Source organism: Dipteris shenzhenensis, chromosome 27 (genome assembly GCF_047967505.1).
Source record: "Dipteris shenzhenensis isolate YYH24624 ecotype China chromosome 27, Dip_SZ_1.0, whole genome shotgun sequence".
Lineage (NCBI taxonomy): Eukaryota > Viridiplantae > Streptophyta > Polypodiopsida > Gleicheniales > Dipteridaceae > Dipteris > Dipteris shenzhenensis.
The window spans coordinates 17,506,107-17,533,580 of NC_141622.1; the positions used below are offsets into that span (position 1 = coordinate 17,506,107).

Below are 27,474 nucleotides of genomic sequence, written 5' to 3' on the forward strand. Positions count from 1 at the left end.
GTGGCTGAGTGGTGCGCCATGGCTGGAAGGGAATTCGGCCAGGCAGGGAGGTGCGCTAGGGGCTGGAGCAAGGTGCGGCCACGCTGTTGGAGGAGTTGCTTTTTTCGAAAAAGCACCACCCTCCAAGTTTGGGAGGGTGAGCTTTTCTGGGAAGCATAGCTTCCTAGATTAGCTGCACCATCTCCTATATAGACTGGCAGGGACCCAAGCTCAGCCATAGCCTCAGCTAGTGTGCGCAATAATACCTCCTTGCACATCTATTGGATTGCGCCATCTAGATTCGGTACAGCTTGTGTCAGATTCGGTACAGCCTGCGACAGGCTACCGTACAGTTTGCGTCAGCATCCCTACAGCTTGCGTCAGCATCCCTACAGCTTGCGTCAGCATCCGTACAGACTGCGTCAGAATCCGTACAGCCAGCGGAGGATTTCCGTACAGTACGGTCTGCTGCAGACTTCCGTATACTGCAGCCTGCAGTGAAACCAGCAAGGAAAGACTCCGGGATCATCTACGTCCGCTGATCGTCAGTTTCCAGCATCTTCTTTCGACCGGCTCCTCTTCTTTCGTCAGCATCTCTTGGGACGGTTTTTCTCTGCTCCACTCTCCTTCCAGCTTCGATTCCCCCAGTTATTTCTCTTAGTTTTATACTCTTTTCAGATCAGATTTCAGACATGGCTGATTCTGTAAATCCTGAGTTTGCCATGGGAGATCAGGATTTAGACTACCCTGCTGAGGAAGACCATGGTTTTTATGACGATCTGATTACGAAGAAGGCCTTCAGTGAATTCACCACTGCTCTGGATGGAAAATTCGAGCAGGTTAATGCGAATCAAAGGGGTTGACACAGCAACTCCAAGGGATTTAGACGACTCTCACCCTTCTGACTAGCACTGTGCAAGCACTCACGCATGTGGATGCCATGGCTTCAGTGCTAGGTCCGAACATAACTCCAGACCCTTTTCCTAGAGATCAGAAGTCTCGAACTAAGGAGGTTGTTGACACTTGGTTGCACAAGTGGCAGGTACACTTCCAGTTCCACCCGTACCCAGATGAAAAGAAAATACAGCTTGCAGCCGGCTTCATGTCAGGAAAGGCTTTGTTATGGTGGAAGGAACTCCAACCTAAGCCGGTTACATGGATAGATTTCGAAGGGGTCTTCAGGAAGGAGTTCCTGAAGAAGGAGGACGACTATGATATCGTTGGCAAGCTTAAAGCCCTCGATATGTCTAAGTTGAACTTGTCGTTTGAAGTTTATCTTCAAAGGTTTCGAGATCTGCAGACCAGGGCCACAAAGATGGATCCAGTGACCTTGTTAGGTTTCTTTGTGGATGGTTTGCCAGATTCGTACAAGTTGCAGATTAAGAACAACAAATGTACAACGTTGCAAGAGGCCATGAATTACGCGCGTATTTATGATGATACCATGGCCGGTGCAAAGGCAACTACAGTTTCCGACACGAGTGGAAAGAACAAACGGAAGTTCTTTCAGTCTATGACTGGTACCGGGGAGACGAAGTCTATAGACACAGCGCCTCCAAGAAACACTTGACTTAGGCAAAGAATGGTCGAGCCCGTTTCCTTCGTACATTGAAGCTTAAGAAGGAAGGACGTTGCTTCTATTGCGAGGAGCGGGGCCACACCAAGAATGAATGTCCAAAGCGCAAGAATCAAAAGTTAGCTCTCGGACCGAAGCTCCAGGCGGGTCCAGGAACCAGAGCCAAGGGAGCGAACCAAGTTTCGATGACAAGTATTTCTGTAAATGTCATTACCTGCCCACTTTCTTGTAATTGCACTTTCAATACTTCGTTATTTGGTTCCCATGATCTTTTCCGAGTTTATGGAGAAGTTAGGGACCAAAGGGTTCACATTCTCTTTGATCCGGGCAGCTCTCACAACTTTGTTAATTACAAATTTGTGCAGAAGATGGGGCTGTCCACGATACCTAGCGATCACACCTATGATGTGCAGCTTCCAGCTGGGAAGCAGTTTTGGGATCGCAAGATTGAAGCGCTTCCTATCCGGATTCAAGCATACATAGGGACTCTTACGTGCTATGTTATGCACTTGGAGCATGTAGACTTGTTAATCGGAATAGAGTGGTTTAAAACCCACAATATTCGGATTGGATGGACGGAGCATACCCTTTCTTTTGTGGATAAGGACACCCAATTTTGTATTCAGTGTGATAAAATTCCCTCATCTCAGGGACCTATTGTATCTGCGATGCAGCTTCGGAATATATTAAACACTTCTCATTATGATGTCTATCAGTGTGTTTTGATTCCGCTTTCTTCATTTGTTGTCTCTGTACATAACAAGAATGATTTAAGTGTGTTTGAACACCGTGAATTGAGAATGTTGTTAGATAGTTTTAAGGATGTATTCCCTGCTCAACTGCCGGAAGGTTTACCTCCAGAACGGGCAGTAGATCATCGCATAGACTTAGTCCCAGGGGCTCAACCTATTAGTGTACCACCTTATAGGATGAGCCAGCTTGAGGAGGATGAGTTAGCTACACAGCTACAGGTTTACCTGAATATGGGCTATATTCGCCCAAGTAAATCACCTTGGGGTGCACCTGTCCTCTTAAGGAAGAAGAAAGATTCTACATGGAGAATGTGTATAGATTAAATAAAGTGACAATTAAGAATCGATACCCTCTACCTCGTTCCGATGATCTGATAGACCGTTTGGCCGGAACGAAGTATTTCACTAAGATTGATTTGCGTACGGGTTATCACCAAATCCGTATCTATGCTAAACACAGATAGAACCGCATTCCGAACTAGGTATGGTCACTACGAGTTTCTTGTATTACCTTTTGGTTTGACCAATGCTCCTGCCACCTTCCAGCAAATGATGAACGATTTGTTTCGAGATTTTCTGGGTAAATTCGTTGTAGTGTTCTTAGATGACATCTTGGTATGTAGCCGAACGCTTGAGGATCACATAGGACACCTCCGGATTGTCTTAGTTATTCTAAGACAACATAAGCTCTATGCCAAGATGAGTAAATGTGACTTCTTTATGAAGGAGATCATTTACTTAGGACACAAGATTTCTTCTAAAGGTATTAGCATTAATCTGGATCGTATCCAGAAGGTTTTAGAATGGCCTATCCCTCAGACTGTGAAACAACTTCGTTCTTTCCTAGGATTTACGGTATTTCTACGGAAGTCTGTGCGTGATTATTCACATATCACGGCACCCCTGACAAACATATTGAAAGGTCGTGGATGCAGGTCTACCCAGCCGATCTCTTGGAATGATGCAATGAACAAGGCTTTTGAAACCTTGAAGTTTTCTATCAAGGAAGCACCTGTTCTTGCATTACCCGATCCTACCCGGCCTTATGTTTTAGAGGCTGATGCGAGTGATTTTGCGATTGGGGCAGCTCTATTCCAAGAGGGTAGACCTGTAGCTTTCGAGAGTAAGAAGCTAGAAGACACCCAATATCGTTGGCCCACACTAGAAAAGGAACTTTATGCTGTAGTGTATGCCCTTAAGGTTTGGAGATACTACTTGTATGGTTCGAAGTTCCTTGTATTCACTGATCATCAGTCAATTAAGCATGTGTGTGATGGATCTGAATTGAGGGGACGGAAAGCTAGATGGGCAGAATTAATGCAAGATTTTGATTTTGAAATATGTTATCGAAAGGATTCGTTGAATAGTGTGGCGGATGCCTTAAGTCGAGTTAAGTTTGTAAATGCTATGTCATTTACGGAAATATCATCAGACCTATTTCAATCCTTGAGAGGGCTATACGCAACTGATAGTTATTTCAGTTCTTATTGGCAGAGAGTCCAGGATGGGAGCTCCATGGTTGACCAGGACTCAGGGATTGTGCCACCTACGGTACAGGCGGCGGGAGGTCAGTGGATGATTAGGAACGGCTTGCTGTTCCGGAATGAAAAGATTTGTGTGCCAGATGTTCTGGAACTTACATCCAAGATTCTCTGGGAGTGTCATGTGAAGGGAGAAGTACAAGAGGTAGAGAGTGAGAGAGAGAGAAGACTCCAAATGTGCGGGTGTGAAGTGATAAGCCACACCACAAACTCTTAAGTTTTATTAGGATTAGGTTTTCCCCCTATGACTGTCTTAAGACAGTCATAGGTGTCATATCTTTAATAAAGGGGTGGCAATGTGCCTTTACCCCAACAACCTCCCACCTAAAGGCCAATATGCCTAAAGGGGAGAAAAGAATAAAAATTACAGCAATATACAGTTACTGTATACAAGACCATAAAATAAGAGTGGTCTCATCCTAATCCCATGATGTGGCGGCAATGTGCAAACCGCTCTGTAGGCAAGCTCTTAGTGAGCAAATCTGCAGGATTATCATCAGTATGCACCTTCACAAGCTCAAGTCGCTTGTCTTCCAGTACCTCCCTGATGAAATGATATTTCACATCTATGTGCTTGGTCTTCTGATGTAAGACCGGATTCTTTGCCAACATGATAGCACTCTGACTATCACAATGCAAAACTGGCATATCTCCTGTAATGCCCAAGTCTCCCACCAGCCGAGTAAGCCATATTGCTTCCTTGCAAGCCTTAGTGGCTGCAACATATTCAGCTTCAGTAGTTGACAGTGCAACGCATTTCTGCAATCGAGACACCCATGATATAGCACCTCCTGCAAATGTGAAAATATAACCGGTAGTAGACTTTCGGTTATCTGCATTCCCTGCATAGTCTGAATCTGTAAAACCATGCACCAATGCATCCTGCCTACCATAGCATATGCACAAGTCTTTGGTACCCTTGAGATACCTCAAGACACCTTTCACTGCTTCCCAGTGCCGCTTGCCTGGATTTGCCATATACCTGCTGATGACTCCCACCGCAAAAGCAATATCCGGACGAGTGGCAACCATGGCATACATCAAAGAACCAACTGCAGATGAATACGGAACCTTGGCCATTTCAGCCTTATCATCATCTGATCTGGGGCTGTCCTTACTGCTGAGTTTTAAATGTGGAGGCAACGGGGTACTAATAGACTTCCCCCCCTCCATTTTAAACCTCTGCAGTACTTTGTCAATGTACTCCTTCTGTGACAGAAACAAAAGTCCCTTGGACCTGTCACGAGTAATCCGCATGCCAAGAATATGGTTGGCATCACCCAAGTCTTTCATGTCAAAAGACTAATGCAGTTGTTTCTTTAAAGCACTAATCTCATGCTGAGATTTACTGGCAATCAGCATGTCATCCACATATAGAATGAGTAGCATCAAACTGCCATCCTTTGCCCGTTTGGTGTACAAGCAATGATCGGTTTCACACCTATGATACCCTTGAGACTGCATGAAGGCATCAAACTTCTTGTACCATTCTCTTGGTGCCTGCTTGAGTCCATACAAGCTCCTTTTGAGCTTACACACAAGCTGCTCTTTCCCTTTAATAGCATATCCCTCTGGCTGACTCATGTAGATCTCATCATGGAGATCTCCGTGAAGAAAAGCAGTCTTCACATCCATCTGACATAAATCCATGTCTTCATGAGCAACAAGAGCTAACACTGCTCTCAAAGTAGTCATCTTGACGACAGGGGAAAAGATCTCATCAAAGTCAATGCCCTTTTCCTGCTTAAATCCCTTGGCAACCAATTTGGCCTTATACCTCGGTAAAGCATTTGAATCCACTTTGACTTTGTAAACCCACTTGCATGGCAAAACCTTTCTGCCTACAGGTAGCTGCACCAAGTCCCATGTATCATTTTGAAGTAAGGAGTCCATTTCTGACTGCATGGCTTTCTCCCACTTCCTTTTCTCTGTTCTTCCCATAGCTTCCTTGAAGCTGGAAGGCTCACCACAATCTGTCAGCATGATAAAATCAGCCACATTGTTGGCTCCTGGAACAAACCTGTCAGGAGGCCGTTGTACACGGGTGCTCCTCCTAACAAAATGTTCCGGATTAGGCTGCTGTCCAGCCTGTTCGTCATGCATAACGGGTGGCTGTACCACCATATCTGGCTGTTCTACAGCCCCATCTGCTGGCATATCCAGTGGTGCATCATTGGCAAAATTATCTGGCTGATTTCCAGCCTGTATACCCTCTTGAACAGGGTTATCTGCAGCAGCCTGCTGCTGCATATAAAAGGGCATTCTTTGCTGTCCAACATCATCATAAATAACCCTCCTGTATTCCACAGGTTGCACGGGTTCCTTGTGTACACTGTCCTCTTTAAAGATGACATCATTGCTGCGTATAATCTTCCGTTTAACGGGATCCCATAACCTGTACCCCATTTCACCTTCGTCACCATAACCCATAAAGATGCATCTGATAGACTTTGGCTCCAGTTTGGTGCGCAGTTCTTTGCGTACATGAGCAAAGCACTCGCAGCCAAATACACGTAAGTGCTTATATGAGGGTGGCTTGCCAGACCACACCTCCTCTGGCACTTTCAACTCCAAAGCCTTGTTTGGCGACCTGTTAATAATGTGAACTGCTGTTTGCACGGCTTCTGCCCAAAAGCCATGGGGCAATGTAGCATAAGACAACATACATCGAACCTTCTCCTGAATAGTTCGATTCATTCGCTCACTTACACCATTTTGAGATGCATTATGAGGGGCTGTGAGTTCCTGTTTGATGCCCTTAGCTTCGCAAAACTGCACAAAAGCATGTGACACATACTCACCCCCATTATCGGATCTGAGGCATTTCAGCCTGCGACCTGTCCGATTCTCAACCTGAGCGACAAACTTCTTGAAAGCATCTAAGGCATCGCTTTTATGCTTCAAGAAATAGACCCACACTCTGCGTGTGGCATCATCAATAAAAGTAATGAAATACTTTGCACCCCCTAGTGATAACTGTGGCATCTCACACAAATCAGTGTGCACTAGATTAAGCGGTGCTCTATTTTGGGGAGTTCTCCTCTTATGAGGAGTCATAGAATGCTTGCCAAATATGCAATGATCACAAGTAGGCAAATCTGAAAAAGAAAGAGACGGCAGATAACCCAAACGTGACAGTTCTTGCATTCCTTTAACAAACATGTGTCCCAACCGGCTATGCCACAATGAAACCTTTGGCAGCTCGGTTATGGCAACAACATGATTACCCACACTGGAAACATAAAGAGGGTACAAGGTATCACTCTTAAAACCCTCAGCCACTACAACCTGGCCATCAGTAATCACCCATTTGGAATCCCCAAATGTGGTGTGGTAACCACTGTCATCCAACAAGCCAGTGCTAATCAGATTTTTGTTGATTTGCGGCACATGGCGAACACCATCAAGCATAAATGTGCGTCCATCAGGGAACACTATCTGTATACTGGCAATCCCTGCAATCTGACATGCATAGTTGTTCCCAAGGTGAACAACTCCATGAGTACCTGTGTAGGAAGTAAACCACTCCCTATGAGGAGTAACATGAAAAGAAGCACCTGAATCCAAGAGCCAGGTGTGCATGTCATGGCCATCAATAACCAAGGTATGTGCAATTACAGCAGAAGAGCATAATACCTCATGTCTGTCACTGTCACTGTCCTCTGCTGCAACATTCACTGCATCCAAGTCATCTACCTTGGCCTTGCCTTTGCCTTTACTTCCACTGCCTGCATCCTTTACTTCAGCCTTCTTGGCTTTCTGATCCCGTATAAACTTGAAGCACTTAGACTTCACATGTCCCTTCTTGCCACAATAAAAGCATTCAATGTCCTTTTTACCACGGGACTGACTTCGGGATTTGGACTTACTAGCAGATCTCCCCATCTGCTGAGTCCTGCCTCTTTCCTGTACCTGCAAAGCATTTGAAGACTTGCTGCCCGCATTATTTTTCCTGCTCATCTCCTCCATGAGAAGAGAGCTCTCTACATCAGCATATATAAGAGTGACATTCGAATTAGACAAGGTGGTCTTGAAAGTGTCCCAACTCTCAGGAAGGGTACACAACAAGAAAGTAGCCTTGAACTCCTCATCAAGGTTCAACCCCTGTGCAATCAGCTATGTAAAGATGGCATTGAACTCACTCAAGTGTGAGGTCATAGCTGTACCTTCCTTCATGCGAAGATCAACCAGCTTCTTCAACCAATACACCTTACTGGCTGAACTCTTTTGGGCATACAACTCTGCTAGCCTCTGCCATCCACCATAAGAGGTCTTTTCAGCCTGAACATTGTACACAAGAGAATCACTGAGAGTAAGCATGATAGCAGCCCTCGCCCCTCGCCTCACCCCCGCCCCTCGCTTCACCCCGCCCCTCGCTTCACTTTGCCCTCACCCCCTCGCCTCTCCGCCTCACCCCCTTGCCTCTCCGCCCTCTCCGTCCTCACCCCCTCGCCCCTCCGCCTCACCCCCCCTCGCCCCTCCGCCTCACCCCCTCGCTTCGCCCTCCCCCACCCCCTCGCTTCGCCCGCCCCCCGCCCCCTCGCTTCGCTCTCCCCCGTCCCTCGCTTTACCCCGCCCCCTCGCTACGCCCGCCCCCCGCCCCTCCCGCCCTTCCGCCCCGCCCCCCCCATCCCTCCCGCCCCTCCGCCCCGCCCCCTCCCGCCCTTTCGCCCCGCCCCGCCCCGCCCCACCCGAGCCGTCCCCCGCCCTCGCCTCCTCTTCACCCCACCCGCCCTCCATCCTCAGCCCCCACCCCCACCACCTCCGCCTCCCGGCCTCGCGCCCTCGTTTCCACCGGCCTCCGCCCTCCAACCTTCCCGCCCTCTGCCGCCGCCCTCGCCTGCGCCTCCGCTTCCCCCACTCGACTCGCGTCGCCCCGTTTCGCCTCACCCGTCTTCATCACACCCAGGCTCCACCCCCCGCATCTATCCCCCCCCTTTTTTGGGTGGCATCCTCTTCTTCATCGGAGGTCTCGCAGTTTGTCTTGGCGGTATGGCGGCTCCCTGCCCGGAACCGGAGGCCCAGTCGGACCCTCCCTCTCCAGATGCCCACCGCGTTATCTTGATAGAGCAACAATCGTCTCGGGTTTAGGAGGTTGCCAATGACTTTGCCCTTACCTCTGTCTATGCCAGAGTCATTGGACATTCCCCCTCCAGATCAGCCATCAAGGACTGGCTCCAGTCCACTCTCATGCTAGAGGACAGCCACATTGAGGAGGTGGCCCTTATGGGAAGGGGCATCTTCTGGCTCAAACTCTCCACTGCGAAAGCTGCGAGCAACCTGATTGCTGGTTCCCCCACATCTGTGGATGGGAAGATCATTATGATAGTCCCTTGGTACCGTGGATTCAGTGCAGCGGATTTTGATGCTTGGTTCCGCATACCTCGCCATCCAGTGACGCTAGTTTTTCCAGGCCTTGCTGCTGAGCTGCGGCCGATTGTCAGGGACCTGGGCTCCCACTTTGGCTGGGTTATGCATGACACTTTCGCCGACGCGGTTACTACGGCAGGAGCCCCCCGAGTCCGTGTGGCTGTGGCGGACCCTGCGACTCTCCCTGTAGTGATTGAGATCGTGACAGATGCCGGCAGCATTACCCAGAGCATGGTAGTCACAGGACAGCCAGGCCAGTGCCTGAGGTGTCACGGCTTTGGGCACCTGGCTGCTATTTGTCCACGATTCTCCAGTTCCTCTCGGCCCCCCCTCCCCGCCCCCTCCCCCGCCGCCCCCTCCCCCCCCCTCCGGGCAGCCACGTCAGGAGGAGCAGAGGCAGCCGGAGTCCGGTCTAGAGTTAGCTGGCGGTTGGACTGAGGTCAGAAGGAAAAGAGGAAAGAATAAGAAGATTTTCGAAAAAGGCAAGGAGGCAGAGGTTACCCAACCTGCAACAGCACCTCAGAGACCTGACAGGCAGCCGCCCCAGGGTCCTGGGAGAGCTTCTTCTTCAACGGTAGCCGGCCCGCCACAGCCTCAGGTCCCCCTCTCTTCCGCTCCCCAGCCCCCTTCCACTCAGTCCCAGCCCCTTCCCCAGTCGCACCCCCCTCTTCCCGACCCGCAGCTTCAGCCCCCGCCGCTTCCTCTTCAGTCTCCTCCTCTTTCTTCTCAGCCCCAGTCCCAGGTGCAGCCCCACCCCCCCCGCCTCTCTCAGCTCTCCTGCAGTGTCAGCTGTACCGATGGTTCCTCAGCCGCGAGCAGCCCCCACTCCCCCTCCTCCACCCCCCCCCGCTAGTCGCCTCCGTGGAGCCTGAGTTGCCTACCCCCCAGCCACCTCCCCCTTCCCCTCCACAGGTAGGACACCCTGAATCTACACCACCACTGGAGCAGTCTTCCCTGTCCGCTAGCCCCTCAGTTGCAGACTCTCGTGGGCCTCAGCTTCAGGAGAGAGAGCTTCCTCGCGACTTTTACAAATCTGGCCCCTGGGTCTACTTGGATGTGGCCGACCTTGGGACCTTCCCTGCTTGTCTCGACATCAGTATCTTCCTGCTCCGCAAAGGGGCGGATGGGAAGATTGCAGCCTTGGCCCCGAGGGATGGCCCTAGCTTTGCTTTCACATTCCTTAGCGACGGCACCGAGACTTGGACAGACGACTCGGTCTGGGAGGCTCTCAGAGAGCAGACGCACGCTCAGGTTTGCTCCTGGATAGGCCCGTCCGGTGGACAGCTTCTCGAGACTCAGTGGTCCGAGGGTGACGTGCGCCTGCAGTGGCATTGCACCGTCAAACGCTTCAGATTAATTGTGAATGTCCAGGATGATGAGATGATGCTGGAGAGGGTGAGGATGGCCCTAGAGGTCTTCTGTTCGGCAGCCGGTGCGAAAATCAACTGGAACAAATCAGTTGGTTTTCTCACAAACCCCGGGGCGTGCTCACAGTAGGGGAGGTTTTTGGGTTTCAGGTGGATCCCGCAGGGACAGACAGCTAGATATCTCGGCTTTAGGTCGGCCTGGATATCACGCTAGCTCAGCTGGCTTTCTGGAGCACTGCTAAGCTCTCTCTTGCAGGTCGTGCTTTGGTAGTCAACCAGGTCCTCCTAGCCACGGCTTGGTATGTGGCTTCCTGTTGGTGTTTCTCGAGATCCAGCGTGGCACAGCTTAGGAGGGGACGGTCTTGGTATGTGGCTTCCTGTTGGTGTTTCTCGAGATCCAGCGTGGCACAGCTTGGTCCGGAACTTCCTGTGGTCCGGGGGGGGCGGTCTCAGAGATACCAGAGCCAGGGTTGCCTGGCAGACAGTCATTCTTCCGCAGGCTGAGGGTGGCTTGGGGGTCATCGATCCAGAGCTTCAGAGTCAGGCCCTGCTGGGCAAGTTAGTTATCCGCGGTTTGACCCCGGGGGGGCAAACGTGGAAGATGTTACTTCAGCAGGGGGTCGGTTCTTGTGTCCCGCGCCGAGGTGGAGAGTGGCTACCGTCCCTCAGGTGGATCTTCACTTCCGTCCCGCTCACTCAGCCCCGCTCCCCACTCGTTCGCAGCCTCCTCATGGTTTGGAGGCGGCTCCGTCTCAGTCTCATACAGTCCCCTCCTAGCTGTCAGGAGGAGATCGATCGCCAGCCGCTCATCTGGAACGGTTAGGTCAGAGATGCCGAGGGCCTTCAGCTAGGGGAGAGATCACACATCAGGTGGGACGGCTGGATGCGGGGGCCAGTCCGGTCCCTTCGAGTTTGAAGGGACACGTATAGACACTTGGAGACCGCTGCTCTAGCAGTCGCAGCTGGAGGTGCCCGTGGAGCTCAGGCGAGACGCACGGAGATAGACGGAGCGATTCCAGCTGATTGGTTGGTTCCACCCGAGACTCAGATCCTCATGCCTGGTGATGACCGTTGGCTGGGACAGTTCACCCCCTGTGGCATCCCACTGGTGGTTGCAGGTCGGATGGACGACACCTCTGTTTCCTTCTTCGCGGTTATGGGGGACGGCCGACTCAGGAGAGAGGATGTGCTCATCGACCCCCTACTCCCATGGCAGAGGGTTCGGGTCGTAGGCCTCGTTGGGAAGGTTTGGCGGACCGATCCTAGTATAGAGCAGGATCAGCTGCAGCTATGGCGACTCTGGCTCTGGGAGGGACGGGCCTTGTCAGAGCTTGATTGGGAGCTTGATTGGGACCCAGGAGAGTGGAGATGGCCAGAGATTGTGACAGGTCAAGGGCCGACCTCTTTCTTTGCCTACAGCACGACATTGGGCAGGAGAGTTCTCGAAAGGATGCAGAGCCGCCCTCCCACCCAGCGGCCCAGTTGGTATGCTCAGGGTATTTCCAGGTTATTTTTGCAGGCCTTCTGGAAGGCCTTGTGGGAGAGCTGGCGGCCGCGGAAGATCTCCTACTTCCTTTGGCTTCTCGCCCACAAAGGTCTTCCAGTGGGGAGCTGGTTGCGGCAGGTAGGTCAGGACGGACGTTGTCAGATCTGTCATGAGGACGAGGAGTCACCAAAACACTGCCTGTGGAGCTGCACTCGCGCCCAGGAAGTGTGGAGGTGGACCTTCGGGATCCTTACTCGTGCAGCACGGGAGTTAGGTTTGATCACTTGGGACGCGTTCTGCTGGTGCAGCACCGCACCTGGTTTTCATCACTTGTTCGAGGCATGTCCGCAGGACCCCACGTTCCTTATCACACAGGGGACGTGGGGGCCGTTCGAGAGCATTCCACCGCACCTGGCAGAGGCTGGAACAGGATCTCAGGAGAGGCAGCCAGTCTGGGAGATTATTAGCAGCATCGCAGGATGGCACATTTGGACCTTGCGCTACGCGCAGATCCTCGGTGGCACCTCCCTTTCGACTGCCCAGATCATGACTGACATCTGGAGTGAGATTATACACACCCTCAGAGGCCAGTGGGACCAGATACAGGGAGACTCCCGGGCTGGCCGGGAGAAGCGGAGACGTTTCCTATGTGATTGGGACACACAGGGCCTCTTCTTCGAGCATACTTCGCAGGGCCTTCAGTGGCGCTACTCACCACCTCTCTGGCTGTTCATTCACACTCGCCTGATCCTTCCGTGAGAGAGAGATTTACTTTTTTGTTACCTTTTTGGGCCGCGTCCGATTTGTGAACGCAGCCCCGTCAGTTGCAAAGCTGACCCCATGTATCTTGTTTTCGAAGTAACATAATTAGCACTGTTTTTTCGGCCAAAAAAAAAAAGAAAGGATTTTATTACTGGTTTGCCTCGAACGCGTAAGGGTCATGACTCCATTTGGGTCATAGTCGACCGTTTGACAAAAATGGCTAGATTCTTACCTACTAGAACAACTATTTCAGCTGTTCAGCTGGCTCACGAGTTTGTGGACCACTTGTTTAAGCTGTATGTTTTGCCATCTGACATAGTCAGTGTCAGGGACTCAAAGTTTACAAGTAACTTTTGGACACTTGTTTTTGAGAAGTTAGAAACTACTCTAAGTATGAGTTCCTCAGATCATGCACAATCCGATGGCAGTACAGAGAAGGTTAACCAGTTGGTTGAAGACATGCTTCGGGCATATGTATCTAAGAGACAGTCTTCATGGGAAGATTATCTACCTATGATAGAATTTGCTTACAATAGTGCAAAGCATTCTAGTACTGGTTACAGTCCTTTTATGCTTATGTACGGGTTTCAACCTAAGTCACCAGTTATGGTTGGGTTAAAAGGGATTCAAAATGATGCTGCTAAGAACTTCTTGCTAGACATGCAGGAAATGTTGCAGTTTGCCAAGGAGTCTATTAGAAGTGCCCGAGATCGGGACAGATTTTATGCTAATAGACATCGTTCACCTAGAGAATTCTCTGAAGGAACGATGGTATATTTGCGAATTCCTAAGGAATCCAAGAGCCTAAGTACTGGTTTGGTTCCGAAATTATCCCCCAGATATTGTGGTCCGTTTAAGGTCATTAAAAGAATTGGACCAGTTGCATATCGACTAGAATTGCCTCCTAGTGTTAAAGTACATCCAGTCTTTCACGTCAGTAGACTGAAAGAAGTCTTGGGTGCGGATGATCAACTTGTTTCTCCTCAAGAGATAATAGAAGTTACAGATTTGACTTTTATTCCACACGAACCTGAGTGTATTCTTGAATTTCGTGACAGACAGATTCGTAATCGATCTATCACGGAATACAAGATCAAGTGGAAGGATCGTGTTGAGGAGGATGCAACATGGGAGACATTACAAAACCTCCAAAGAACATTTCCGGGTTTTTTAGCGAACTCAGGAGTGAGTTCTTAGAGGAGGGGAAGTATGTCATGTGCACGGATTGGTATCTGACGTGTACTGGGTACACAAGACTAGCTCAGGTAGCCTGGGGGAGGCTTGATTCTCGGGTTGAGTGGCAAGGGTACGAACCAGTTTGGGGTCTTCGCTATTTTTGGCGCTTGGGGCCCGAGTCTATAAAAGGGGCCCAGGGGTTCAGTTCTCAGAGAGCCGATGGGAGCAAGTTTCGTTCCCAGGTGCTAGGTTTGATCCTGGATTGGCGGACGCGCGCCTGCATCTTAGCGTAGCCCAAGGCCCAGTAGCAGATCCCAGGCTTCACAGCGCCACCTGGTGGTATGGGACACCAGGCTGGTTTGGATCTGGTTGGGAGTTCGTGCCAGTAGCTTAGCTCGTGGCTCGGAGGGGACATCTCCTGATTCGGGATCATATCCCATAGATGTCATGGTTGGGTGGTGAGCAGCCTGCTCAGTTTCTCATGTTGTGTGTGTTTGTTTGCAAATCAGAGGTTTCAGGAGTGCTGGGACGTGTCACATCGAGAGGCTCAGGGAGCAGGACCCAGTTTCTCAGTGGCTTAGTGATAGATTCGAGAGCGCTCGTCGTCTCGAGCTTCAAGACACGGAGTTGCAGTAGGCTGAGTTCTCCTATCACTCCTCCCGGGCCCGATGGGTGCAGCAGGGAGACAGGATGACGAAGCAGTTCTTTAAGACCACTGGGCCCCGATCGGCAAGCACACAGCTATAGCGTCTCCGGGACTCGCAAGGCATCATGCACACTGACCCGCAGGAGATTCTGGACATGACCACTGGTTTTTACAGCCAGCTCTTTCAAACGGAGAGGATGACCCCAGCTGTTCTTGTTGCCCGATAGCTAGTTTGGGATCACGTTCCGACAATAGTCTCGCAAGACTTAGCAAACTTGAGGAGCCTTTCACAGATGAGGAGCTCTGGGAAGTCCTCAAGGCTCTCCTGACCTAGAAGTGCCCGGGTGAGGATGGCTTGACTCCGGTCTTCTTCCGGAACTTCTGGGAGATTATCTCCACCCCTTTCCATTTAGCTTGCCAAGAGATTTCTGACACAGGCCTTCTCCCTCAGTCCTTGAGCAGGGGGTGGATTTGTTTGATCCGGAAAGGATAGGTTAGACATCTGACAGTGGAGGCCGATCACTCTGCTTGATACTGCATACAAGATCCTCGCCAAGGTCTTGAGTTTGCAGTTACGGCCCCATCTTACCGACATCATCCATGACACACAGACTGGGTTTGTCCAGGAGTGCAGCATCCTGGATAACATCTTCACGTTCTGGGAGACAGTGGATTGGTCCAGGGAGGAGTCACAGCCGCTGGCCATCCTTCTCTTGGACTTTGAGAAGGCCTATGACAGGGTGGATGGTCTATCCTGGAGGGCACTATGAGGAGATTGGATTTCTCAGAAAGATGGGTCAGAGGAGTTTCAGCGCTATATGCAGGGAGCTCTAGTCAGATGCTTATCGGAGGACACACAGGCGAGGCCTTTCCTCTTTCTCGATCGGTCCGCCAGGGCTGCCCACTCGCTCCCTTTCTTTTCTTGTTTGTGGCGGAGGCTCTGGGCTACTTTTTGAGATCACAGGTGGCGGGTCTCACAGGGTTGAGGCTCCCAATCAAACAGGAGGAGGAACTACTTCACTTGGAGTTTGCAGATGACACGGCCTTGTATGTTGAGAGCACCACAGCGAGTCTGGAGAGAGTCAAGGGCGCCGTGGCTATTTACTGTGAGGCCTTGGGGGTACGGATCAACTGGATAAAATCTATAGGTTTCTTCATAAGCTTCGAGGAGACACAGGAGATCCGTGAGTGGGGGAGTGACTTTGGCTTCAGATGGATACCGCGGGCCAGACAGCGAGATACCTAGGATGCCAAGTGGGTATTGACATTACAGTATAGCAGCAGATTGCCCCAGTCCTTGAGAGTGTTCGGCGCAAGCTTCTCTATTGGAGCTCGGCCAAACTCTCCCTAGCAGGTCGCGCCTTAGTGGCAAACCAGGTCCTTCTTGTCACGGCCTCGTATATCGCCTTCCGCTGGTGCTTTCACAGCGGATGCATTGGGCAGCTCCGAAGGTTGGTACGGAACTTCCTTTGGGCAGGTTCAGACGGCACGAGGAGCACTAAGGCCCGAGTAGCTTGGCAGACGGTGATCATGCCGTAGGCACTAAGAGGCTTGGGTGTCATTGATCCGGAGATGCAAAGCAGGGCCCTTTTGGGCAAGTTGGTGGTTCGTGGCCTCACCCCAGGTGCAGAGCCTTGGAAGCTCCTCTTACAACGAGGGCTTCTGAGGAACACCCCACGCACTAGGGGACAGTGGCAACCTTCACATAGATGGATCTTCTCAGAGGCCCCCCTTATGGGGAAGGGCTCCCCCTTGATGAGGAGTCTTCACAAGGTATGATAGAGACTGGCAGGGGGTCTCATTTGTGCTCCGCCCGGATGCAGAGAGGAGTTTGAGCACTAGCCCCTTATGTGGCACTCAGAGATCAGAGATCAAGAGAGATGTATGTTCGAACAACGGACTCACATTGGTTGGGCACAGTGGCACAGTGGTCCGGCAGGGTCCTTTGGCCGTTGGAGCAGACTACCTATCTCCGGAGACAGAGGCGAGGCTTGACGCCCTAGCGCATCTGCGAGGGATAGGGCAACGGATGGGCGAGATTGGTGTTCCCTTGAGGATGTTGATGCAGCGCGGCAACACGCACCTCGGCTTCTTCCGTGTAGTCCTTGGAGGCCTACTTCAGCCACTCACTGAGAGGGACCCCAAGATGGATGGGAGTCTCGATGGGATACACTGGCAGATGATCAGAGTGGTAGGACGTTTGGGAAAGGAGAGTGGCACATTGACCCTCCCAGTATCTCAGAGCAGGACGCCTCTAGATGGTGCCTTTGGTTGTGGGAGGGTAGACCCCTGAGGGAGGTCCAGTGGGATCCAGGAGAGTGGTTCTAGCCCTCCAGGGGCGGCCTAGCTGAGCCGGTGGATGAGGTGCCTTTCTTTTCCTACACCACCCGGATTGGCAGGAGGCTTCAGATGGACTCGTCGAGGTGGACCCCCTCGAGGGAGAGACATTGGGTGACCCAGAAAGTGCCCCGGGATGTGCACTCCAGGTTTTGGACGCGGTTGTGGTCTAGCTTGCAGCCGAGGAAGATCTCATACTTCTTCTGGATGGCCATCCACGGAGGCTCGCCCATCGGACCGTGGTTGGGGACTGTGGTTGGAGCAGATGCGACTGGAGGGGTAGTGCCATTGTTGCTTCAATGGTGTCCTGGAAACTATCCCGCATTGCCTATGGAGTTGTCGTAGCGCAGCGAGGATTTGGATGGGAGCCCTCAGGATCATGACACGTATGTAGAGTCTTCATAGAGACTACACCTAGGGGATGGTGGCTTGGTTGACAGGAGGAGGACATGCGTTTCAGATTGATGAGATCTCCCCAGCCTACCGGATACAGGGTCAGAGCATCCGGAGGATTGCACTCCACAAGGCAGTCCCTCCTGACAGCCTAGCTCCTCCTCCTAGGGAGGACAGTGTTTGGGAGGTGGTAGCCAGCATCACGGCTTGGAACATTTGGGTAGCTTGTTGCAGTCTTGTGATGGGTGAGCACCCGGTTCCACCCTCGGCTACCCTAGTTGCCATCTGGTAGGATATCATTTACACTCTACGGTCCACCTGGGAGCATGGGACTCTAGGCTCCAGGGCGACTATCGAGAGGCGTGCTCGTTTCTGCAAGGCTTGGCCTGCAGGTGTTTTCTACATCCTCACTCCGCGAGGGATTCGCTGGCTGTATAGTCCCCGCACCCGGCTGTTAGCCCCAGTTCTAGAGATCCCCTAGTCAGTGAGCTGGGTTTCTCTAGAACAGGCCAGTTTCTTTCTTTCAGCCTTTTCGGATTTTTTCCATAACTCATCACCTTCGGGGTTGCTGTCTTGTATGAAATCTTTCAAGCATTAATAGAAGGTTCCTTTCTTTGAAAAAAATAAAAATAAAAAGATCCCCATAGTGTTCTTCAGACTGATCCTCCATAGTAAAGCAGATTGCACATATGCTTAATCGCTCTTCTCAGCCCCGGCCTCCACCTCAGCTAGACATAGAGCTTAGTGTAAAGTGCAGAGTTTGGGTGCATATGCCTAGCCTAGTCAAAGAAAAGATGAGGACCAATAGGATGCCCCTTATACGACCCACTTTCAATTTCACAAACCCATTTTGGCAAGTAATTGAATGGTCCAAGGCAAGCCATCATCCTTGGCCATTCTTTTGATTGATGTTGAGAAAGCATATGAGAAAGTGGACTAAAGTTTCTTGAAAGGAAACTCTACACCACATGGGCCCCTTTGATCTATGGATTTTGGGAGTCTCCTCGCTTGATCATTCCTTGCAGAGCCAGGTGCTCACTCGGAGTTGTGGAGGAGAGAGATTTTAGGTCTATAGATGAGTTCACTAGGGTTGCCCACTCATCCCCTTCCTCTATTTTCTAATGGTTGAGGCTAAGAGCCACTTTCTCCGTTCGTAGACTCTAGTGGTTCGTCTTCGTTTGACAAAGAAAGCCTAGACAGCAAGCTTGTGGACGACACAATTGTACTTTTAGAGGCCTCCTCAAGGAAATTTGGTCAGTTTAGAGCCGCCTTCTTGGAGGATTTCTATCTTACAATAGGGTACTTATCAACTGGCACGAATCTATTGGATTTCGGATAGCAGACACATCAAGATGGAGGATTGAGCTTGGCTTCAGATGATAGAGAGGGATACTACTATCAAATACATGGGTTGTTAGATAGGCATAGACATTACCCCCACCAGGTGTTTTCTTGAGTCTTGGAGAACATAAAGAGGAAGCAACTTCATTGGAGCTCCACCACCTAGGGCTTAAGCCTCAAAATTAACGAATTAGGTATGTTTAGCTTCTACTAGGCACATTACTTCATATTGGTGCTTCTTGTTGGGGTATATTGGGGTCTCCGGTGTGAACAGGGTTCTAGTTCTAATGTGTTAGTTGTGAAAGGGGTTTTGGGTTTGTGACTTGTGTGAGTTTGAAGGGTCACTTTGACCTTTGGGATTAGATTTGATTTGGTTTGGTTTGTGTGACACCATTTATGATGTCAGGGAGGTTCTCTCCACTGAATCATTAGTGATGTACAATGTGTGGGGACAACAAGGCATCCTTTGCCTATAAAATGAGGCTTGTACTTTGCAATCAACATCAATCAACTTAAGCATTTGCCTCCACATTGTCTCCATCTCTTTGATTCTCGTACCATCTCTCCATGTGACTTTTACATGGTATCAGAGCTAAGGTTCAAGATCCACGTGCCATGCTTAGGCCAGGTTCTTCTCTCGAGGACTTCAGCTACTGAAACAGCATGTTGTTCTTTAAGTTCACCGCCAGATTTGGAGATGACTTGCTGCCAAACAGGCAGACTTACTGCAAAAACGGGCCCATCATCTGGGAGCTCCTCATGAACTTTTTCCCAAAGATTCTGTTGGGTTTCTATGTGGACAATAAAAATATCGTATCATATCCTCTCTCTCTCTCTCTCTCTTTCTCTTTCTTTCAACCTGACAGTCAACCTTGGAAAGACCAAGGTTATGGTCTTCAACAGCTCACATGCAGTAATCCGACGACTCAGTTTCACTTATCGAATCGAGCCAGTGGAGATAGTGCAGCCATACACATTTTTGGGAGCCGTCTTCATAGGACCCCTTTTCACTATGACACATGCAGTCCGGGCACGACTCACACGGGGACGGGATGCTCTGGTCCGATTAGAGAGACAGTGTTTTCAGGCACACTTCCAAGATCCATCGACGAAGTGCTGGCTTTTTGATACGCTAGTGCGACCAACTACCATGTATGCAGCACCCTTCTGGGGATGTGATCTACCGATAGCATGTGGAAGACATTTGAGTGGCTACAGGTGACCATGGGATTGAGGATGAAGAGCAAGCCCTCAGTCCCGCATGAGATAGTGCAGGCAGAGTTTGCCATGACACCACTATAGATCGATGCCATCTTTCAGACAGTGACTTTCATCCATAGAGTTTGGGACTTAGCCCTACTGAGGCTGTGGCTCGACTAGCTGAGGGTGGGGTAGACACATGGTATGCACGTGTATCCACATGGTTTGCTAGACACAGGATTCAGATGGATAGGCTCCCCCCCTTTCAGTATAGTTTGGATGCACCCCCTGAGTCAATCGTGGGAGATGAGATTAACTGTATCATATGGATCATATGGTTAGATCTTCTCCATCTCCACACATCTCGGGCTTAGGGGGGAGATTAGGAGCTCCCCCCAAGACAAAGTTCTACAGTGACAATTTCTTGAATGTCTCAGAGGAGGGATTCATCGTCAGACCCCTATATCTTGAGGGCAGAAGAGTCTCACATGCAATGAGGATTGACATTGGGTAGATGCGGGTTTCATCCCATTAGCTAAGGATTGAGACAGGGAGAGCAGCACGTATACCTAGAGAGCAACGGACCTGCACGCTATGCACATTGGGGTGGTTGAGACAGAGGAACACTTTCTTTGCACCTGTCCATCAGCCTACTACGAGATCGGGGGACGATACCACCGCCTCTATCAAGATGGGAGTGGCTTCGGCCCACTATCACGCTTGATCCATTTCCATAACCAGGTCTGCATTGGGCTCTATCTACTTGAGATGTGTTGACACAGGGAGACCCTACTACAATAGATCAAAGAGTAGCAGATGGCGATTAGACCACAAGATGCAGAGGCTGACCACACATAGCGGCACGTCACATTTTTTTATGCATTCGAGTCAGCTCCAGGACACAATGGGGTGAAGGAGGAGGAGCTTGCTGCTATGCGGGCGGTCTGGATTAACTAGAGAGGGCTGTAGAGGCCACCCATGGCACGGAGAGCGCCCTAAGCACACTCGATTGAGGTTCGCCCTATCACATCTTTCCTCAGAAGCTCAGCGGGTTTAGAGATCGAGGAGACCACGCCCCCCTCTGATGCCGTAGTATGAGACAGCCGGATAGACTCATATTCAAGACATTTTCACCGCTCATAGATGAGCCACCACAGTGTCGGGCTTCAGTTTTTGAGTTGCTAGTTCCAATTCTAAGCCTACTTCACGTAGCAGATAGCACATGATATGATATGATATTTTTGTACTTGTTTTTGCTTGAGCCATTGAGCTCTCTTTATTTCAGCACAGTACTCAGCAAAGGGTCTTAGCGCGCCCTTTGCCTCAGCCCCTTGTGGCTCGGATGAGTTTTTCTCTTTGGTGTCACTTTGTCCCATAGGCCCGCAAGGCCTCCCGTGGACATTAATATATCTATTTTTCTTTCTTTCCTTCTCTGTTTTGATACAGAGGCAAGCCGCAGACACACTGCCTGACTCTTCTCAGAGCAGGGTCACAAACTTCTTCCAGTCGGATCTTACGGATCACACAACCACCGCCTACAGACGCAGTAGGGACCCAGAGCCCGAGGCACACCAGACTCGACAGCGAGCGGACACACAGATCACATTGGGTGACCTCCCATCCTTGTTCAGGCATGAGACACGACCCACAGGTGTTATAGTAGACTTGTTTAGGACTAGAGCCACTGCTCACAGTGCCCATAGATAGTCGCCAGCACTCCATCACTGGCTACGCATCAACAGGACCCCGCCCCCTCTTGAGCTCCCGTTGACATTTACACCCTGTAAGGCCGCATTGTACTAGCCAAAGCTGGCATGGCCTCGTGACGTGGATTGATCAACATGATGATGAGAATTGTGGTGACGATGATGATGATGATGATGTCATTTTTACTGATGATATGACTATATACTACTTAGGACTTAGCATCTAGCATGGGTGATGATGCTTGTTTGGTAGCTCCACCTCTTCTGCTTGTTGTACCAAGTTTTCTACCAGTCTCATAGACCCATCGGTCTTTCGTAGACTATAATAAATAGCTCCCTTCTCCGTCCCCTAACCCCGAGCTGGGTTTGAACTCCCAGCCCAGCCGGGGGTTACTAGAAGACATGGCCAAGATGGAGTGCCTCCAAATCCCCCTTTGCCTCCATCCCAAAAACAACTATTCCTGCCAGCAACAGCAGATCCCTCTACTCTTCAGTTACCCATATGCATGGACATATTACCGAGGTGTTCTTGACTGACCCATTCTCGGGCAACATGAACAGATTTATTTCTTACAGCAAGAAGTGAGGGAGTTGATATTACTAGAAGACGTGACAGCTAGATTTCGGGTCCTTGAGGGGCCTGGACAACAATTAGTTATAGATGAAGCTATAAAGTCTTGTAAGGCTTTTTCCCTTACCCCTCCACAGTCAAGGATTTAGTGCATACCGAAGTTCAAACAATTAAGAAGGAAGTGAGTCTGGAAGTGGACACAAAAGCAAGTAAGACTGATATTCAAGCAGAGATTAAAGAACACGAAGCTAGATGGGACAACACGCTGAAGATTAGAATAGAGGGAACCCACAGTTTGCAAAGTATGTTGCTGAAGGCTCCCACTGTGCGAAGTGTCGAGCCCTTTGTTGAGATATGGTGCCATGTGCACATGAATTAGAGGCAAAGATATGTGATAAAAAATGTATTAAAGTAGCCACCGTAGTGTTGAGATATTGAGCTCCACTCGTGATATGCCAGGGTGACCGTTGTGCATTTATGTCACCGACTTGTTAGCTGCAGATGCGGTTGGTACACCGCCCATGAATAATAGCTGGATGACAACTATCCTTATGTACTCTAGTTCGTGGCTCAGTTAGTATGCCACCTTAGTTAGTTGAGTTTGGTTTGAGACCCACATATAGGGTTCTTCTATTTCTTTGTACTAGAGTTCTTTTGGCTTTCACAACTACGAAGAGGAAAACTGTTTTCAGCCTCCGCCTTTGTGTGTATTCCCCCATTGTGTATGTGAGAAAGCCGCAAGTGAGACTCCTTCCTTCTCTTCCACTATCTTCACATGGTATCAGAGCCTGGTTCGTGGTAAGGAGCTCAAGAAAGCAAACCAAGTTCGCGGTGTCCTGGTAAGAGGACCAGTGTTGCTTTTCTTTTTCGAGTTTGGGAGCAAATCTCTGCAGGTAGCACAGCCGGACAGTGCAAGAGTGCATTGTCTCAGATTGAGACGTCCTTCGCGGTGTGGCGAGAGGGCAGTATATGCTGCGGGCAAGGGCAAAGCCCTTGGTGACTTTATTTTTCTAATTCGAGGCCACTTCGGGGCCCGTTTTGGAGGCGGAAGTTCTCCGCAAGCACTGAGAAAAGGCCCTATTTTTGCTGTGCGACCACTGCTCTGCAGGTCGGTGAAAAGTTGCTGCAGAAATTGCATCGTATGCCTGTGCACAGAGATATTGGGAGTTACAGAACCATCCTTATTGCTTGTTCATGCAAAATCGTCACTAGGAAGTGACTGTGTGGTCAAATACCACTTTCGTCAGTTTTGCAGATTTGCCCTTGTGAGGCAGAAGCTGTGTTTTTTGCAGTGACAGAATATTTTGCAGTGTTCTGTAATGGCGTCTGATTCTCTTTCACAGATTGTCACTGAAAAGCTTGACAAGAACAACTTCCAAGCATGGAAGTTTAGAATGACTGGGAAAAGGCTATTGGGAGTTTTGTACAGGATGGGCAACCAACATAAGAAAATGGTTCAGCAGATGGAAAGTGGAAGCATATTTGACCATGCCACTTGAAAAGGTCACCATGCAAGAGTTTCAACTGTCTTTACTGAGCACTTTGCAAACTCACTAGCTGACAAGTGAAAAGAGGGTAAAGCTGGAATATTACCAAGACAACATAAATCCCACATGTTGGTCTACATACATGTCCATAGAGACTCATGCTCAGCCTTATATTAGCACACCTATCCCCCTTCTATACCGCAGAAACATAGCCAGGTTTCGTACCAAATCTCATACATTTGCAATTGAGAAGGGAGCTTGGATGCATCAGCCTAGACATGCTAGAGTCTGTACCCTGTGAGACATGCAGATAGTTGAGACGGAGGCACATGTGGCTCTACAGTGCCCTTGATATGCACATATCAAGGAGGACTAGCAGTAGATATTGGAGAACTCCGCTCAGCTGACATCAGTTCTCTCTACTGCCTCTCCGGCAGCATTGGGATCTTTTGTCACTCGTTTTTTTACCTGGCGTTAGGAACTCATAGACTCCTGACCCCTCTCCTTGAGGAGAGACTATTTTACAACGGGTCCCATGGGTCATTTTTGGCCCCCCGAGGACGTTAATAGACTCTACCTCTACTTCTACTTCTCTCTCTCTCTCTCTCTCTCTCTCTCTCTCTCTCTCTGTGTTTCTTTCTTTGCCTGTCCCCCCCCCCCTCTCTCTGCCTGCCCTTTCCCCTTGTCTTATCTCAGAATGCCCTTTGTTGTTTGTTAGTGTTTTACCCTCTTTTGGTTACATAGTCTAACCATACTTGATAAGGCGTCTGGTTTTATTTGCGTGGGTAGGAGCCCAAAAATTTAAGTCAGCAATATTCTGCTCCTAGAAAGATCAGTAGTAGTCACAGCAAGACTCTTGTATGTATTGTCTCTACAATTTTGTGTGTCAGAGCTCAAGTGTATCATCAGAAGGCCTTTTAGTCAGAAGAAAATGGTTGTAAGTGAAAGGTTTAATCTCCTATAAGGGCTTTTATCATCATATAACATTGCTTTCTGCATACACTATAATTGTACCTTTGAACTTGTTTCACCTGCAAGTACTTAATGTTGAATGATTTAAGAATTTGTTTCCACAGCTTCAGTATGATACCTGTGTGTGCACCCCTCTTCGTGCATGTACATGTGTGTCCATGTATGCAGGGATGTGCGTGTGTGCACACACTCATGCAAGGTCTAGGTGCATGCACATGTGTGCACCTGCATGCCTCAACCTTATGCATGTGTACAGGTGTACATGTATGCAAGAATATGCATGGACGTACAAGCATGTGTTTGTGAATGCGCACACACATGAGTGAGAGAGAGAGAGAGAGAGAGAGAGAGTTGTGATCGTATAATCAATTAACTTGAAACGGTACAACCAAATTGGAACTGCACAGAAAGCACTTAAAGAGAGCCAACATTGCAGCAATGCTTGCACAAAATGCATTATACGAGTTGAGTAAGAAGATGGGTTGCACTCCTGAATGATCTGAGTTTATGTGCATTGTTTTAATACGGGGCAGGTGATGGATGCATGGCTTGCTTATGCACCCGTGAAAAATAATGCTGAGGATGCTGCAAAGGTATTCACAAAACCTCTTTAATAACTTCTCAGCTTAAAGAGAAAGCAACTGACAAGTTTGGCAATCTAAAGCAGGTGCCGAAAGGTAACCCTTCACATAGTGCAACCACAGGGGAAATGGCAATTTACAGAGCCAACTGCCTCATACTTCGGCATGTATGGCTTTCTTTACTGGAGTCTTAACTTCTGGTTACACATTTGAAAGCTGCAATATAGTCTCCCCTTTGAGTTGCCAATCATATTATGCTTCTCCTTACACATTCAATATGCCTTCTTTTAATATGTAGGCAGGTGCATTGATCCAAAGCCCAAAATTGGAGGTTTTCAATGGTCAAGAGGTGGAAGTTTGGCCACGCATTGTATGGAATCCACAGTGGGCCTTGATCTTCTCTGATGTGAAGAAGAAGCTGGGTAGTGTTTGTTCTATATCTCAAAATTCTACACTTGTGCTAGATGGAAAATACATCTTCTTGGAGAATCTCTATCTTGACGGGGCTCTTATAGTTCATTCAGCCAAAAGTGCCAAGGTCATTGTTATTTAATAAGATACCTTGCAAGATGAGATTTTTGCATATTTTAGATAATTCCCATAACTAAAACCTTCCATGAGAAGGGGATGCTTTTGCTAGATGTGTATGCTTAGGTGTCCATGCAGTGGTGTTTTGATAGTTTGCAATTTTTATAGATTTTGTTAACGAGCCGTTGTCTCAATAGGCAAGAGCCTTAAGACAAGACCTTGCGGAGAAATAGCATAAATTGCGATTTCAATTTTTTTTTGTAGATTGTAAGAAATGCCTCATTTCCTTTTAATGATATTTTATTCAGATGAAGCTGTCCTCTTGGCAAATCGAAAATGCTGGCTGGAACTTCCAACCTGTTGACTACAAGGACAAATCTATTCCTGAAGAGACAAGAACCCGTGGGTTTAGAATCAACAAAGTAGATCAAAAGTATGTCACAGTTGAGGAATCTGGTGAATACCAGCTCGAACAGGAGTAAAGTATACCTGGTATTATTTTCTGCATACATTGTAATGCTGAGTACCTGTTCCTGTGGGCATTAGTGCAATATGACCAGCAGATTGTGTAGCATTTCGTTCTATACACAATGGCTGTAAATGGAGAGACAACTTGCATCAGAGTTTTTGGATGCTTGAGTAGGTGTTTTTCCATAATCCATTCAGGATTACATTTCTTGCACTCCTGTTACAGTATATTAAATTCAGTCATTCCCCTCTTTATTCATGAGGGAATTCATATTTGTCAAAGTTACTAGTAAAAAAGAAGATAATGGACAAGACCTGGATATTTTAGAAGCCAAAATGGTTGAAGACTCCAATTTTTTGGTGATCCACATTGTATAAGACTTGTGAAATAATGTCACCCAGACAGTTCAGACTTTTGTGTGTCATGATTGACAATCAAACCAAAATAAATAATATAACAATACATAAACTTGTCTTTAAGGACAAATTGAGATGATCGATTAGGTTTGTGCCCATGGTCAAGCCTTAAGTGGAAGGATGAGTATGACAAAATATTGAGGGCCTGCAATATGGATATTTGACATCATTTGCCTGCTTGGGATTTATCAAATATACTTTAATGCCAATATAGCTAGCTATATTTGATTAGGCTAATCGTAAATTTATCTTTGGTTAAGACTGTTAGGTTTGTTTATAGTTGGAAAGAATGTGAGGGGTATCTGCTTGCCTTCTTCTCTAGATATGGAGAGAACCAGTCTCTGAACAAAGAAGAAAAAGACGAGGTTTTTTTTTTGTGAGCCTTGGACATTTGTCATTCTCTCTTCATGCTGGTCATTAACAACCTACAAGAAGATAATAGCTCTTTCAGAAGCAAAAGTGGTCGAAGAGTTCGAGCAGCCACTGATGTTTTCAGCTCATAATCCTGGTGACCATATCTCAGGCTTGTACTAGCCTATATCATTTGACAATCAATCAACAAAACCATACATGATGGTGTTGAGATATCGAGCTCCACTTGTGATATGCCAGGGTGACCGTTGTGCATTTATGTCACCGACTTGTTAGCTGCAGATGCGGTTGGTACACCGTCCATGAATAATAGCTGGATGACAGCTATCTTTATGTACTCTAGTTAGTGGCTCAGTTAGTATGCCACCTTAGTTAGCTGAGTTTGCTTTGAGACCCACATATAGGATTCACCTATTCTTTTGTACTAGGAGTTTTTTTTTGCTTTC

The 27,474-nt window shown here is 48.8% G+C and overlaps 1 protein-coding gene across 2 annotated transcripts in view; it reads left to right on the forward strand.

Moving 5' to 3' along the window:
- Window positions 1–26,668, forward strand: part of USP (UDP-sugar pyrophosphorylase) — a 169,561-nt gene extending 142,893 nt beyond the window's left edge. The window contains exons 15-18 of one of the 2 annotated variants that reach the window (XM_087398367.1): window positions 25,196–25,255; window positions 25,330–25,410; window positions 25,542–25,781; window positions 26,080–26,667. In XM_087398367.1, the coding sequence (XP_087254493.1) occupies window positions 25,196–25,255; window positions 25,330–25,410; window positions 25,542–25,781; window positions 26,080–26,253 (555 nt within the window). In that variant the 3' untranslated portion in view covers window positions 26,254–26,667. Of the gene's footprint in view, window positions 1–25,195; window positions 25,256–25,329; window positions 25,411–25,541; window positions 25,782–26,079 lie in introns of both variants that reach the window. The other variant, XM_087398368.1, reaches the window with a different exon arrangement.
- The last annotated feature ends 806 nt before the right edge of the window (window positions 26,669–27,474 follow it).